Here is a 17,321-nt window from a genome sequence, read left to right as displayed (position 1 = left end):
TCAGGTATTGTAGGGAAATGAAAACAAGTAAAATGGTGAAAACTCTAGACCTTGGAGTCAGAGGATCCTGGTTTCAAATCTTGGGTTCAGGTAATCTTGGACAAGTCATGTTTCTTCTCCAAGCCTTGGTTTCCATTTTTAAAAAGTAATTTTGTTTATTTATTTTTGGCTGTGCATCTCTGTTGCTGGGCAGGCTTTTCCCTAGTTGTGGAAGGCAGGGGCTAATCTCTAGTTGTGGTGCACAGGCTTCTCATTGTGCTGGCTTCTCTTGTTGTGGAGCAAGGGCTGTAAGGCACTTGGACTACAGTTGTTGCAGCTTCTGGACTCCAGGGCACGGGCTCAATAGTTACGGTGGACGGACTTAGTTGCTTCTCGGCACGTGGGATCTCTGGACTAGAGAAGGAACCCGTGTCTACTGTATTTCCAGGTGGATTCCTTATCACTGAGCCGCCGGGGAAGCCCTTGGTTTCCATTCTAATTGTACTTTTTTTTTTTTTTTTTGGTGAAATAGGCAGAGGTAAGAATCCCTACTATGTGACATTGAATGATGATGAAATTAAATTTTATTGGAAACATGTTTAACAGTGTCTGATGCTCGATGGCTATGATGTTGTTTGTGTGGGGCAGGTTGAGAGGGGACCCTTGAGTTTGGGGCTGGCTTCCTTGAGGTTAGGTAGTGGTAGCTTATTATTGGGTACAATAAAATAAATGGGCTTTCCTTGGTGGCTGAAGAACCTGCCTGCCAATGCAGGAGACACGAGAGATGCAGGTTCAATCCCTGGGTCAGGAAGATCCCCTGGAAGAGGGCACGGCAACCCACTCCAATATTCTTGCCTGGAGAATCCCACAGTGAGAGGAGCCTGCAGGGCTACAGTCCATGGGGTCACAAAGAGTTGGACATGACTGAAGCAACTTAGCATGCATGCAATAAAATAAGGTGATGAGAGATGGGAGATAGATCTTGGTAGGGGTAAGGAAAAAATGAGTGGGAAGAAAAGAGAGAGAGAGGGAGATAGACCCACACAATGACCCACTAACCAGATGAACTTATCTTCATTGTGGAGAAAGGAGAGACTTAGAGGCTTGTCAGAATTTCCTTTCTGAGTAGAGGCAGCTCAGCAGAAAAGGACGTGATGCTCTGGTTGCCTTGAGCAATTCGCGCTCTGCCCTCCCCTTCTCTCCACGCCCTCAGTTGTTGAAAACCCTGGGAACAGAGGAGAAGTACTCCTCTTTGAATGGCGGGACCTGCACGATGTGGAGCTTCAGTTTTCTCCTCTTTTGGGGTGAGTGTGAGGTGGAATAGGAGGCCTGGGGAAAACAGACTGTGAGGAAGAGAGAGGACCTCGACTGTCCAGCCAGGACATCATGATTCTAGGCTGGATGCTGTACAATTTCATTGGGGGAACTTTGACCAAAAAATCAGTCCAGGGAATTCATCCGTCAAGGAAGAGTTTTGTTAGGGAATTCATCCGTCAAGGAAGAGTTTTGTTACAGTCCTTCATTTATGTATTTCCTGAGCACCTACAATGTGCCAGGTGCTGTTTTAGGCACCAGGGATAGAGCCGTGAATGAAGGGACAAGGTTCCTGCCCTTGAGAAGCTGACAGGAAGGATACAGGAAGAAAGGCAACCTCTGACGGTAATAGCAACTTTCTAAGTTCCTCAAACAGACTGCATTCAACTTTCACTAAATTCCTCTGATATCAGGTCGTGAAAAATCCCATTTTACAAAGGAGAAAAATGAGGCAAAGGAGACGCAATCACTTGTCCAAGCCCAGTTAGCTAGTAATGGGTTACAGCGGGATTTAAAAGTGAGCAGCCTGGTGACTCAGATGGTAAAGAATCTGCCTGCAATGTGAGAGATGTGAGTTCGATCCCTGGACTGGGACGATCCCCTGAGAAGGGAATGGCTACCCCCTCCAGTATTCTTGCCTGGAGAATTCCTTGGGCAGAGGAGCCTGGTTGGCTACAGTCTATGGGGTCACAAAGAGTTAGACACAACCCAGCAACTAACACTAACAACCCGGTTGCGGAGTCTGCAATTTTTTTCTAAACTGTGCTGCTCCAAATAACAAGTAAACAGAAGCATTTCAGGGAGTGACAATTGCTAGGGAAGAAATTGCCATAGAGTGTGACTAGGGATTATGTAGAAGGGAGAAGTCAGGGAAGCTATTTCTGAAGAACAGTGAGATGGAGATAACCTTGCTCTTTTTCTTCAGATGTCAGCTTTTTCTAGGTTTGATTTTTTTTTTTTTTTTTACAGAAATATTTATTTATTTACTTGTCTGCGCCATTTCTCAGTTGTGGAATGTAGAATCTTTTTTGGTTTCGGCACATGGGATCTAGTTCCCTGATTGAATCTGAGTCCTCTATATTGGAAGCTTGGAGTCCTAATCACTGGATGACCAGGGTAGTCCTCTTATAACAAAATTTTTAAACCTAAGCATTTTGACCCTAGAGCTGATATGCTTAAACATGATGCTTTGTTGCCTCTAAAATAATTGAAGAGCAAGAGAATTTCAGTTAGTGATAAGGCTTCCTGATAACTCAGTTGGTAAAGAATCCACCTGCAATGCAGAAGACCTGGGTTCAATTCCTGGGTAGGGAAGATCCCCTGGAGAAGGGATAGGCTACCCGCTCCAGTATTCTTGGGCCTCCCTTGTGGTTCAACTGGTAAAGAATCTGCCTGCAGTGCAGGAGACCTGGCTTCAATTACTGGGTTGGGAAGATCCCCTGGAGAAGGGAAAGGCTACCCACTCCAGTTTTCTGGCCTGGAGAATTCCATGGACTGTATAGTCCATGGAGTCGCAAAAACTCGGACACGACTGAGTGATTCTCAAAAAAAAAAAAAAAAGAAAGGTGGGAGTTAGGTTCCTTGGGACTTGCTGACTGGAAGGCTGCATTAGAAGGAGCAGGTCACTTGTGGAACTCAAGTGCTAAGATGTAGACTTCCTTCTTTGAAGTGTCAGCATTAGTGCTGGCCATTAGCGCTCCAATCCTGCCCTTAATATGCAAAGAGTGGTGATGATGATGGTGGTGATAATGATGGTGCTGGTGGTGACAATGGTGATGCTGAAGATAATGATAATGGCAAAGATATGGTGGTAGTAGTGGTGATGATAAAGATGATGGTGATTATGATGGTGTTAGTGATGGTGATAGAGAAGAGCTTAATGCTGCAGTAGCTAAAATGCCTTTTAGACATTAAAAAAAAAAAAAAAAAAAAGAATTGTGGGCTTCCCTGGTGGTCCAGGGGTTAAGACTCTGTGCTTCCACTGCAGAGGGCCCCGGTCTGATTCCTCGTTGGAGAACTATGATTCCCCTGTGCCAAGTGGCATGGCCAAAATAAAATTAAGACTCGTCTTACCCTCTCATCCAATTTAATACTATGGATATACTATGAGTTCCCCTGGTGGCTCAAATCGTGAAGAGTCTGCCTGCATTGCAGGAGAGACCTGGATTTGATCCCTGGGTAGGGAAGATGCCCTGGAGAAGGAAATGGCTACTCATGCCAGTATTCTTCCTTGGAGAATTCCACGGACAGAGGAGCCTAGTGGGCTATAGTCCATGGGGTCACAAAGAGTCAGACATGACTGAGCGACTAACACTTAACACATGGCAACTCTATGGATATGCTATATACTTATTTATATATTATGTGCATATCTGTATGTGTTCTATACATAAAACAGCAAGATTTTTTTTTATCTCTTCCCAAGAGCCAAGGTTTGCCTTTTTAAGGGAGAGGTTATTCCCTTTGAGAATGCTTGTTTAAATGTATGTTTTAGAAAAAAACTTGAACAGATAGAGAAACCCAAGCTAAAAGTTAGTAATTGTATTTTAGTAATTACAACCACCGAAACATATGATTATAGTTTTAAAGCATTGAAATTTCTTTGCATAGAATTTGTCGAGGCTCCTTCTCCAGCATGAAATAAACTGGAAGTGTAAGGATAAATCTCCCTGAGGCAGATACAGGCTGGAACCTGAGAACTTAGAAGGTGCACTTTCATTGTGTTGGTCTGTTTTCTCTTTTGCCTTGTAACTCTGATTTCGTTGGTTCATCAACTTGTGTTTTACAGCCTGTTACTGAAAGGTGGTGAGTCCAGCCGCTCACTGCTCAAAAGCCAGTAAAAAGGCCAGGTTGGTGGAAAGTTTGCTTTATTGCAGCTGAGGAGGGAGGGTGGACATCTGTCCAAAGGCTAACTCCCCTACACTGGCAACCAGTGGGACAAGAGTTTTTATGGACAGAGGAGGAGGCCACACGCAGAAACAGCATGGTCATCTTCGACAGTCATCTTCAGATTGGTCATCAGTGGTCTAACCAGGTTGTTTTAGGTACAGTTAATCTTCAGTTCCAGGATCAGTTTATTTCCATTTCTTTGAGGTCAGTTCTCAGAATTGTGGTAGTTTATGTCGTGGTTACTGTCTGGTTATCATGCAGTTAACTTCTCCACCTGGTGGGGCTTTCAGTATAAGACAGCTCACAGGCTGTGGCTCGGAAAATTATCTGTAGCCCTTGAGAAGGAACTGAAAGTCCTTGACTATGCTTAACGACTACATTAATTATTATTTGGTCTCCTTTGTTTCTCCCTGTTCTCATTTCTCTGATTAAACTTATTCTTTAACTAAAATTTCCCGCAGATAAAAGGCAGGCAGAGGATCTGGAGGTTGGGGGGAGGCACAGGGACTGTAGGGTCTTGCTCCATTTCAAGCCCAGAAAAAAAAATGTATGTTTTTGAAAATCAGCTGGAACTCTTTGTAATTGAAAGGGAAATGAAGGTAATACAAACAAAATGAAACACAGTTTGACGAAGTGCCAAAAGCAGGAATGGTTGCTGTGAAGACTATGTAATAACTCATGCTTGTCACTCAGCTGGGGCTTTCATCTAGGCTCATCAGACCTGTTTCTAGGGACTTCCCTGGTGGTCCAGTGGCTAAGACTTTGAGCTACCAATGCAGGGGACCTAGGTTCAATCCCTGATCAGGGAACTAGAACCTGCATGGCACAACTAGAGTCTGCAAGCCACAGTGAAGATCAAAGAGCCAGTGTACTGCAGCTAAGACCTGGCATAGCCAAATAAATTAATAAATATTAAAAAAAACCTGCTTCTATGAGACCACTCCAATTTTTCAGGTTGAGTCCAAAGAAATTCGTGATGCATCATGGTGTTTTTCTTTTCTTTCTTCACAGGGTGTTGTGGTATATACTCCTGGGGAATGTTCACATCACCCTCACTGGAATCAATGACAAGGCGTAAGTTGGACAAAGAGAATCCATATGCCCAATGTGGTGGGGAGGGGATGCTTCTGTCCCAGGAGGCTGCACCACCTCTGGACACTTGTCCAGTGTCTGGACACTAGTCAGTGGCCAAGAGAGGGATAACATCCCGTCTCCTGGTTCCCACCTAAGCTCTTTCCCTTGTGCCTTAAAATTGCTGTGTGACCTCAGGCAAGTCACACAACCTCTCTGATCTTCAGTTTCCTCAGCTGCAAAATGCAGGTAATAAGGGTTCCTATCACACAGGAATGTTGTGAAGCTTAAATCCAAAGAGGTAACTTTGTCAATCATCTGGCTTCATAAATGGTGGTGCCATGGGAATGGGTATGGAGTTGAATCAAACTACAACTCAATGTGAAAAGAAATGCATTTTTGGATGTTTTGTTAAGTATTCTCATCTTTCACACAAGCTCCTGCTGGATTCAGGCAGAGAAACATTGTCAATTCTTAATGTTCTCAGTGTCTCAGTTTTCTGGTTCAGCATTGTTTGGGAAACTCAGTCTATATTGTAGGAAGAGTTAATCTTTCAAATTTTCTCACCCTACTCTTGTTCCTACCAAGATGATGTGCGGGTGTTGTCACAGGGGGAACCTGTGGGATCTTGCAACTGTGAAGTATGGACTCTGAATGAGGTGTTTTGTCCATTGGTAAAGCATGGTAATGGCACTGGAGTAAACTAATGTATATTTACCCCTGGGAACTGGCTGGAAAACTTGTTGCATTTGTTAGAGTACCCCAAGCTACTGCAACAAATACACCCCAGTCAGTGGCTTAAGAAAAAGAAATTTAATTCTTGTTTGTTTAAGAGTCCAATGAGGATATCTCTTGCTAGTGGGTGGTTTTCTTACAGGAGGTGATTCAGGAACCCAGATGCTTTCTGTTTGTGACTCAGCCACGCTAGTGCCTTGGAGTCTCTGCAGACAGTGGAGAAGGCACCTTATTAAAACTCAGGCTTAGCAGTGACACTTGTCACTTCCACTCAGGGTCACATGACCATACCTGGATACAAGGTGAGCTGGGAAATATAGTCCAGGACAGGGTAGTTGCCTTCCACAGTCAATTTTATACCATAGAAAGGAAAGTGTGGTGTTTTTGTTTGATCTTGGGCTACTGAGCTATCTCTGGCACAGTTAGAGCCCATTTTAATGGAATACTATGCAGCTGTTAGGAAAGCGTACGTTCAGTCATGTGAACTGGCTTGGCACGTTGCCCAAAACATTATTTTCTTAATTTTTTTAAATTATAGAAATAAACATTCAAAGGTGAGGAAAATAATATAACAAATTCTCATGTACGTATCGCCCAGCTTCAACACTTGGCAAATTTTTCTGCTCTTGGCTTGTAAGACTTACTGTAACATGAAAAAAAAAGTTATAAGTAGAACAGAGTGGTTGAAAAAAACTTTCAATGAGCATGTCCTAGATCTACAGTAGTCACTAGTCAGTGGAGCTCCTGAGAACTTGGAGTGTGGCTAGTGTAACTGAAGAATTAATGCTTCATTTTACTTAATTTTAATAGATTTCAGTATAAACAGCCATCTACTGTATTGGATGGTATATTGCATGATACCATTCGCATTAAGAAAATTGTGTTAATTTGTACATTTATTTATATTTAATATATTTACATGAGTGAGTTTGTGAACAGGACCTAACCTAAAGTATTCACTCTTTTTGATGGTGGTGATCTCTTGGTGTAAGAATGGAGCACAGTATATAATTTTATATACTTCTTCATTGCTTGAATTTTTTACAATAAGTAATTATTATCTCCTTAGAAAAAGATGAAAGCAAATGAAACAACAGGTACACAGCACTATATATAAAATAAATAAGCAGCAAGGTCCTACTATATGGCATGGGGAACTATATTCAGTATCTTGAAATAATATATAGTGAAAAAGAATATGTATGTATATATATGAATCATTTTGCTATATCCCAGAAGCTAATACAACATTGTAAATCAACTACAATAAAAAAGGAAGCAAAGTTCAGTTCAGTTGCTCAGTTGTGTCCGACTCTTTGTGACCCCCATGGACTGCAGCACTCCAGGCTTCCCTGTCCGTCACCATCTCCAGGAGCTTGCTCAAACTCACGTCCACTGAGTTGGTGATGCCATCCAACCATCTCATCCTCTGTCGTCCCTTTCAGGACCAGCACCTGCTTTTAGTTAGTTTCCAAAGAAGCAGAGTCAGAGATGAGGATTCTTGAATGTAACTTCCTAAGGGAGGACTCCCAGGAGACACTTGCAGGGGAGGAAGGGGAACAGAGATTGGGCAGGGGGAAGAACAAGTCATTCAGAAGGTGTTTCAGGAAAGTTTTTGTCACAGCCTGATCCTGCTAGGAGCTCTGGAGTATGAATTACACCAGAGGCTGTTACACTCCCACGTCTGTCAAGCAATGCTTCTAGGCCAGCGAGACAGTGTGAGATGGGATGCCAATTAGGTAAAGTGAAAGTGGGCAGTATCAAGAATGGCTGTTATTTCCCCCTACCTATTTTTTTAAACTTTTTTTTTTTTTTTGACTGCACTGCACAGCATGTCTGATCTTAGTTCCCTTACCAGGGATTGAACCTCTGGCTCCTGAGATGGAAGCAGAGTTTTAACCACTGGACCACCAGGAAATTCTCCCACCCCCCTTTTTAAGGGCTTCCCAGGTAGTGCTAGTGGTAAAAAAACCTGCCCGCCAATCCAGAAATGTAAGGAGACGTAAGAGACACAGATTGGATCCCTGGGTGGGGAAGATGCCCTGGAGGAGGGCATGTCAACCCACTCCAGTATTCTTACCTGGAGAACATCATGGACAGATGGACCTGCAGGGCTACAGTCCATAGGGTCGCACAGAGTTGGACATGACTAAAGTGACTTCGCACACATGTACACCTTTTTAAAAACTTTTTTATTTTTTTTCCATTTATTTTTATTAGTTGGAGGCTAATTACTTTACAATATTGTAGTGGTTTTTGCCATATATTGACATGAATCAGCCATGGATTTACATGTGTTCCCCATCCCGATCCCCCCTCCCACCTCCCTCTCCATTCCATCCCTCTGGGTCTTCCCAGTGCACCAGCCCTGAGCACTTGTCTCATATATCCAACCTGGACTGGTGACCTGTTTCACCCTTGATTTTTTTTAAATTGAAGTATAGTGAATTTACAATGTTGTGTTAGTTTCAGATATCCAGCAAAGTGATATATATATGTGTATATATATATATATATATATATATATATATATATTCTTTTTCATATTCTTTTCCATTATAGGTTATTATAAGCCATTGAATATAGTTTCCTGTGCTGTATAATAGGTCTTTGTTGTTTATTTTATATACAATGGTGTGCATATGCTAATCCCAAAGTCCTCGTTTATCCCTCCCCAACACCCTTTCCACTTTGGCAACCAGAGATTTGTTTATGTCTGTGAGTCTATTTCTGTTTTGTAAATAAGTTGTCTGTATCATATTTTTAAAGATTCCATATATAAGCCATGTCATACGATATTTGTCTTTCTCTGATTTACTTCACTTAGTATGATAATCTCTGTTGCTGTAGATGGCATTATTTTATTCTTGTTTATGACTGAGTGATATTGCATGGTATATATATATACCACATATTCATCCTTTCATCTGTGGATGGACAGGGGTTACTTCCATGTTTAGGCTATTATAAATAGTGCTGCCATGAACATTGGTATCCACCCTTTGTTACCTGGCAAGGCGTGAAGAATTCATGAGGAATTCCTTCCTCCTACCTGATGAAGGCAAATCCTCAGGAAGAGGCTGGGTTTTCCTCTTTACATCTCCGCTCACTCTTTCACAACTCACCACCATGATCACTGGTGTCCAGAGAAACAGGCAGCCTGGTTTGAGACAATGGGGCACAGCCAGCTTTCAAAGGATCTACTGACATATCTTTTCTTGCAGGTGAACGGCCACGGCGGTCACCGTCAAATCTTGGTAAGAGACTCCCCCATCTTGAAGGCAGTTAGACCTTGGGCAAGTGCCTCCCTCTCTTGGTTTTGTCACCTGATTACTAGGTATAATGTGATGTGTGTGTGCTAAATTGCTTCAGTTATGTCCGACTCTTTGTGCCCACCAGGCTCTTCTGTCCGTGGGATTCTCCAGGCAAGAATACTGGAGTGGGTTGCCCTCCTCCAGGAGATCTTCCCCACCCAGGGATTCAACCTGCATCTCTTACCTCTCCTGCACTGGCAGATCGGTTCTTTACCACTAGTACCACCAAAGTGAGGATCAACTCCATATGGAGTTGTCATGAGATGGGCTGTGGAATCACCCTTCCTGGGTTTGAATCTTGGTTCTAGGGCTCATGACTCTGACAACTGTCATGGCAGTCCGAGCGCATGTTGGAAAAGAATTTCCAGACACCAGCATTTCAGAAGGGAGTATGCTTATTAAGGGCAAGGAGCAGAGATAATAAAAGTGAAAGTGAAAGTCGCTCAGTCCTGTCTGACTCTTTGCGACCACCTGGACTGTAGCCCACCAGGCTTCTCGGTCCATGGGATTCTCCAGGCAAGGATACTGGAGTGAGTAGCCACGCTCTCCTCCACGGGATCTTCCCAAACCAGAGATTGAACCCAGGCCTCCTGCATTAGCAGGCAGATTCTTTTTCTTTTTTCTTTTTTTCATTTATTTTTATTAGTTAGAGGCTAATTGCTTTACAATATTGTAGTGGTTTTTGTCATACATTGACATGAATCAGCCATGGATTTGCATGTATTCCCCATCCCGATCCCCCCTCCCACCTCCCTCTCCATCCAATCCCTCTGGGCCTTCCCAGTGCACCAGGCCTGAGCACTTGTCTCATGCATCCCACCTGGGCTGGTGATCTGTTTCACTATAGATAATATACATGCTGTTCTCTCGAAACATCCCACCCTCGCCTTCTCCTACAGAGTCCAAAAGTCTGTTCTGTACATCTGTGTCTCTTTTTCTGTCTTGCATATAGGGTTATCATTACCATCTTTCTAAATTCCATATATGTGCATTAGTATACTGTATTGGTGTTTATCTTTCTGGCTTACTTCACTCTGTATAATGGGCTCCAGTTTCATCCATCTCATTAGAACTGATTCAAATGACTTCTTCTTAATGGCTGAGTAATATTCCATGGTGCATATGTACCACAGCTTCCTTATCCATTCATCTGCTGATGGGCGTCTAGGTTGCTTCCACGTCCTGGCTATTATAAATAGTGCTGCGATGAATATTGGAGTGCACGTGTCTCTTTCAGATCTGGTTTCCTCAGTGTGTATGCCCAGAAGTGGGATTGCTGGGTCATTTGGCAGTTCTATTTCCAGTTTTTTAAGAAATCTCCACACTGTTCTCCATAGCGGCTGTACTAGTTTGCATTCCCACCAACAGTGTAAGAGGGTTCCCTTTTCTCCACACCCTCTCCAGCATTTATTGCTTGTAGACTTTTGGATAGCAGCCATCCTCTCTGGCGTGTAATGGTACCTCATTGTGGTTTTGATTTGCATTTCTCTGATAATGAGTGATGTTGAGCATCTTTTCATGTGTTTGTTAGCCATCTGTATGTCTTCTTTGGAGAAATGTCTGTTTAGTTCTTTGGCCCATTTTTTTATTGGGTCATTTATTTTCCTGGAATTGAGCTTCAGGAGTTGCTTGTATATTTTTGAGATTAATCCTTTGTCTGTTGCTTCATTTGCTATTATTTTCTCCCATTCTGAAGGCTGTCTTTTCACCTTGCTTATAGTTTCCTTTGTTGTGCAAAAGCTTTTAAGTTTCATTAGGTCCCATTTGTTTATTTTTGCTTTTATTTTCAATATTCTGGGAGGTGGGTCATAGAGGATCCTGCTGTGATTTGTGTCAGAGAGTGTTTTGCCTATGTTCTCCTCTAGGAGTTTTATAGTTTCTGGTCTTACATTTAGATCTTTAATTCATTTTGAGTTTATTTTTATGTATGGTGTTAGAAAGTGTTCTAGTTTCATTCTTCTACAGGTGGTTGACCAGTTTTCCCAGCACCACTTGTTAAAGAGGTTGTCTTTTTTCCATTGTATATTTTTGCCTCCTTTGTCAAAGATAAGGTGTCCATAGGTTCGTGGATTTATCTCTGGGCTTTCTATTCTGTTCCATCGATCTATTTTTCTGTCTTTGTGCCAGTACCATACTGTCTTGATTGTGGCTTTGTAGTTTAGTCTGAAGTCAGGCAGGTTGATTCCTCAAGCTACATTCTTCTTTCTCAAGATTACTTTGGTTATTCGAGGTTTTTTGTGTTTCCATACAAATTGTGAAATTATTTGTTCTAGTTCTGTGAAAAATACCGTTGGTAGCTTGATAGGGATTGCATTGAATCTATAGATTGCTTTGGGTAGTATAGCCATTTTGACAATGCTGATTCTTCCAATCCATGAACAGAGTATATTTCTCCATCTGTTTGTGTCCTCTTTGATTTCTTTCATCAGTGTTTTATAGTTTTCTATGTATAGGTCTTTTGTTTCTTTAGGTAGATACACTCCTAAGTATTTTATTCTTTTTGTTGCAATGGTGAATGGTATTGTTTCCTTAATTTCTCTTTCTGTTTTCTCATTGTTAGTGTACAGGAATGCAGGGGATTTCTGTGTGTTAATTTTATATCCTGCAACTTTACTATATTCATTGATTAGCTCTAGTAATTTTCTGGTAGAGTCTTTAGGGTTTTCTATGTAGAGGATCATGTCATCTGTGAACAGCAAGAGTTTTACTTCCTCTTTTCCTATCTGGATTCCTTTTACTTCTTTTTCTGCTCTGATTGCTGTGGCCAAAACTTCCAAACTGTGTTGAATAGTAGTGGTGAGAGTGGGCAGCCTTGTCTTGTTCCTGATTTCAGGGGAAATGCTTTCAATTTTTCACCATTGAGGGTAATGCTTGCTGTGAGTTTGTCATATATAGCTTTTATTATGTTGAGGTATGTTCTTTCTATTCCTGCTTTCTGGAGAGTTTTAATCATAAATGGATGTTGAATTTTGTCAAAGGCTTTTTCTGCATCTATTGAGATAATCATATGGTTTTTATCTTTCAATTTATTAATGTGGTGTATTACATTGATTGATTTGTGGATATTAAAGAATCCTTGCATATATATTTAAGGAAGCTGCGGTACATATACACCATGGAATATTACTCAGCCATTAAAAAGAAGTCATTTGAATCAGTTCTAATGAGATGGATGAAACTGGAGCCCATTATACAGAGTGAAGTAAGCCAGAAAGATAAAGAACATTACAGCATACTAACACATATATATGGAATTTAGAAAGATGGTAATGATAACTCTATATGCAAAACAGAAAAAGAGACACAGATATACCGAACAGACTTTTGGACTCTGTGGGAGAAGGTGAAGGTGGGATGTTTCGAGAGAACAGCATGTATGTTATCTACAGTGAAACAGATCACTAGTCCAGGTGGGATGCATGAGACAAGTGCTCGGGGCTGGTGCACTGGGAAGGCCCAGAGGAATCGGGTGGAGAGGGAGGTGGGAGGGGGGATCGGGATGGGGAATACATGTAACTCCATGGCTGATTCATGTCAATGTATGACAAAACCCCCTGCAATTTTGTGAAGTAATTAGCCTCCAACTAATAAAAATAATAAAAAAGAATCCTAGTATTCCTTGAGTAAAGCCCACTTGGTCATGATGTATGATTTTTTTAATATGTTGTTGGATTCTGTTGGCTAGAATTTTGTTAAGGATTTTTGCATCTATGTTCATCAGTGATATTGACCTGTCATTTTCTTTTTTTGTGGCATCTTTGTCTGTTTTTGGAATTAGGGTGATGGTGGCCTCATAGAATGAGTTTGGAAGTTTGCCTTCTTCTGCAATTTTCTGGAAGAGTTTGAGTAAAATAGGTGTTAGCTCTTCTCTAAATTTTTGGTAGAATTCAGCTGTGAAGTCATCTGGTCCTGGGCTTTTGTTTGCTGGAAGATTTCTGATTACAGTTTCGATTTCCTTGCTTGTGATGGGTCTGTTAAGATCTATTTCTTTCTGGTTCAGTTTTGGAAAGTTAAACTTTTCTAAGAATTTGTCCATTTCTTCCAAGTTGTCCATTTTATTGGCATAGAGCTAGCAGGCAGATTCTTTACGTCTGAGCCACTTGGGAAGCCCGCATATAAATATGTGTAAAGATTTATTGTAAGGAATTGGCTCACATGATTCTGACAAGATCTGTAGACCAGAGAAAATTTGGAGAACTGAGCAAAGGTGAACGTGGCTAGTGGGACCAGGTCGAAGATGATCCAGGAAGGCTGACAGGTGCCCGGTCACACAGGACTGACAGTGTTGCTACTCTGGTTTGGGATGGATTTGAGTTATGAGAGGCAGAGCTAGAGGAAAGTAATAGGAAACTCAGAGTTGAGAGATCACAAGTGGTAATACACCGGAAATCTGCAAAAAGAAGTTTTGCCTCTGCAGATTAAAGAGGAAGCTGGAAATGAGAAGAAAGATAGAACCTGAGGCATCATGCAGGGAAGGGAAATAAACAAGGCATGTTGTAGGTGACAAAGAGTCTGGCTCTCAAGACCTTAGTAATGAAGAGCCATAATTTTCATAGTTTTTAAAATGAATTAATTTTAAATTGGCATATAATTGCTTTACAATGGTGGTTTCTGCTGTACAGTGAGGTGAATCAGCCATAAGTACACATGTATCCCCTCCCTCTTGGGGCCCCCTGGCCCCCACCCCACCCATCTAGGACATCACAGAGCATGTGCTGAGTGCCCTGTGCTAGACAGCAGTTTCCCACTGGCTGTCTATTCTACACATGATAGCATATATATGTCAGTGCTGCTGTCTCAGTTTGCGCCCCCCTCTCCTCCCCCTGCTGCGTCCACGAGTCTGTTCTCTACATCTGCGTCTCTATTCCTGCCCTGTGCATAGGTTCATCAGCACCATTTTTCTAGATTCCATACATATGTTTTAATATATGATATTGTTTTTCTCTTTCTGACTTATTCACTCTGTAAAACAGGCTTAGGTTTCATCCACTTTACTACAACAGACTCAAATTTGTTCCTTTTTATGGCTGAATTGTATTCCATCATATAAATGTACCACAACTTCTTTATCCATTCATCTGTCAGTGGGACATCCAGGTTGCTTCCCTGTCCTGGCTATAAAAAATAGTGCTGCAATGAGCATTGATATACATGTGTCTTTTTGAATTATGGTTTTCTCAGGGTATACGCTCAGTAGTGGGATTTCTGGGTCATATGGTAGTTTCATTCCAGGTTTCTTCAGACTATACTACAAAGCTCCAGTCATCAAGACAGTATGGTACTGGTACAAAGACAGCAATATAGATCAGTGGAACAGAATAGAAAGCCCAGAGATAAATCCACAAACCTATGGATATCTTATCTTTGACAAAGGAGGCAAAAATATACAATGGAAAAAAGACAATTTCTTTCACAAGTGGTGCTGGGAAAACTGGTCAACCACCTGTAGAAGAATGAAACTAGAACACTTTCTAACACCATACACAAAAATAAACTCAAAATGGGTTAAAGATCTAAATGTAAGACCAGAAACTATAAAACCCCTAGAGGAAAAGATAGGCAAAACACTCTCTGACATAAATCACAGCAGGATCCTCTTTGACCCACCTCCCAGAGTAATGGAAATAAAAGCAAAAATAAACAAATGGGACCTAATTAAACTTAAGAGCTTTTGCACAGTGAAGGAAACTACAAGCAAGATGAAAAGACAGCCTTCAGAATAGGAGGAAAAAAATAGCAAATGAAGCAACTGACAAAGAATTAATCTAAAAAATATACAAACAGCTTATGCAGCTCAATACCAGAAAAATAAATGACCCAATCAAAAAATGGGCCAAAGAACTAAACAGACATTTCTCCAAAGAAGACATACGGATGGTTAACAAACACATGAAAAGAAGCTCAACATCACTCATTATCAGAGAAACACAAATCAAAACCACAATGAGGTATCATCTCACACTGGTCAGAATGGCTGCTATCAAAAACTCTACAAACAATAAATGCTGGAGAGGGTGTGGAGAAAAGGGAACCCTCTTACACTGTTGGTAGGAATGCAAACTAATACAGCCACTATGGTGAACAGTGTGGAGATTCCTTAAAAAACTGCAAATAGAACTGCCATACAACGCAGCAATCCCACTGCTGGGCTTACACACTGAGGAAACCAGAATTGAAAGAGACTTGTGTACCCCAGTGTTCATCACAGCACTGTTTACAATAGCTGGGACATGGAAGCAATCTAGACGTCCATTGGCAGATGAATGGATAAGGAAGTGGTGGTACACATGCACAATGGAATATTACCTGGCCTTTAAAAAGAATGCATTTGAATCAGTTCTGATGAGGTGGATGAAACTGGAGCCTATTATACAGAGTGAAGTAAGTCAAAAAGAAAAATGCCAATACAGTATATTAACACATACATATGGAATTTAGAAAGATGGTAACGATAAACCTATATGCGAGACAGCAAAAGAGACATAGAGATAAAGAGCAGACTTTTGGACTCTGTGGGAGAAGGCGAGGGTGGGATGGTTTGAAAGAATAGCATTGAAACATGTATATTACCATATGTGAAATAGATCCCCAGTCCAACTTCAATGCATGAAACAGGGCACTCAAAGTTGGTGCCCTGGGATGACCCAGAGCGATGGGATGGGGGGTGGTGGTGTGGGAGCGGGGTTTGGGATGGGGGACACATGTACACCTGTGACTGATTCATATCAGTGTATGGCAAAAACCACCACAATATTGTAAAGTAATTAGCCTCCAATTAAAATAAATACATTAATTAAAAAAAAATCTCCATGCTGTTCTCTGTGTGTATGTTTGTTAGTAACTCAGCTGTGTCTGACTCTTTGTGACCCCGTGAACTGTAGCCTGCCAGGCACCTCTGTCCACGGGATTCTCCAGGCAAGAATACTGGAGTGGGTAGCCATTCCCCTCTCCAGGGGATTTTTCCAAGCCAGGGATCAAACCCAGGTCTCCTGCCTTAAGGGCAGATTCTTTTTTTTTTTTTTAATTTATTTAGAGGGCAGATTCTTTACCATCTGAGCCACCAGAGAAGCCCACTGTTCTCCACAGGGCTTCAGTTTTGACTCATCCTCTTGTTTAGAGCTCCGCTGCTCACCGTACGGTCCAAGGATCAACACTGTCAGCATCATTCAGGGACTTGTTAGAAATACAGAATCTCAGGTCCCTCCTGAGACCTGAATCAGCATCTGATTTCCCCAAGATCTCCTGGGGAATCCCAGGTGTGGCAGATGCTACTGGTTGTGGACCCCACTTGGGAGTAGCGAGTACCCAGGACAGTGGTTCTCATGCTTTTATGGCACACAGGTCACCTGAGGATCTTGCTAAAAGGCAGATTCAGATTTAGTAGCAAGGGGTGGGGCAGGGCCTGAGATTCTGGGCATCTCCATCAGACTCCCAGGCTATAGGGAAGCTGCTGGTCCATGGATCACACTAGGAGCACAAGGGTCTGGGGCTTACCAGGTCCTTCACTGAGCGTGCTTGGTGACTATTAGTTTTCGAAGGCTGCCAAAAGGACCATAAACCAAGTGGCTTAAAGCAACAGAAATTTATCCTTTCATAGTTCTGGAGGCCAGAAATCCAAAATCAAGGTGCTTTCTCTGAGGGATGTAGGCGAGAATCAGGTCCAGTCTCTCCTGGTTTCTGGTGTTGTTGGTCATTGTTGGTGGTCCTTAGCTTGTAGATGCATCCTTCTGATCTCTGCCTCCATCATCATGTGTTGTTCTCCATCTCTGCCTCATCTCTTGTTCTTAGAAGGTTGCCAATCATACCAGATTAAAGGGCCATCCTGCTGCAATATGGGGGCTTCTCAGTTGGCACTGGGAAAGTAGTAAAGAACTCACCTGCCAATTCAGGAGACGTAAAAGTCGGGAAGATCCCCTGGAGAAGGAAATAGCTACCCACTCCAATATTCTTGCCTGGAGACTCCCATGGACAGAGGAACCTTGCGAGCTACAGTCCACGGGGCTGCAAAGAGTCAGACAC

The 17,321-nt window shown here is 42.0% G+C and overlaps 1 protein-coding gene across 5 annotated transcripts in view; it reads left to right on the top strand.

Moving 5' to 3' along the window:
* The first annotated feature begins 1,211 nt into the window (after positions 1-1,211).
* The window catches only part of ADGRE1 (adhesion G protein-coupled receptor E1), a 65,971-nt gene continuing 49,861 nt past the window's right edge, over positions 1,212-17,321 (top strand). For all 5 annotated transcript variants that reach the window (XM_065933360.1, XM_065933351.1, XM_065933334.1 and 2 more), the window contains exons 1-3: positions 1,212-1,283; positions 5,194-5,256; positions 9,213-9,245. In XM_065933360.1, the coding sequence (XP_065789432.1) occupies positions 1,253-1,283; positions 5,194-5,256; positions 9,213-9,245 (127 nt within the window). In that variant the 5' untranslated portion in view covers positions 1,212-1,252. The remainder of the gene's footprint in view (positions 1,284-5,193; positions 5,257-9,212; positions 9,246-17,321) is intronic.

The sequence above is a fragment of the Muntiacus reevesi genome, chromosome 1 (genome assembly GCF_963930625.1).
Source record: "Muntiacus reevesi chromosome 1, mMunRee1.1, whole genome shotgun sequence".
NCBI classification, from domain to species: domain Eukaryota; kingdom Metazoa; phylum Chordata; class Mammalia; order Artiodactyla; family Cervidae; genus Muntiacus; species Muntiacus reevesi.
The sequence above is the reverse complement of the archived record's forward strand: the minus strand, read 5'-3'. Positions and strand labels throughout refer to the sequence as shown.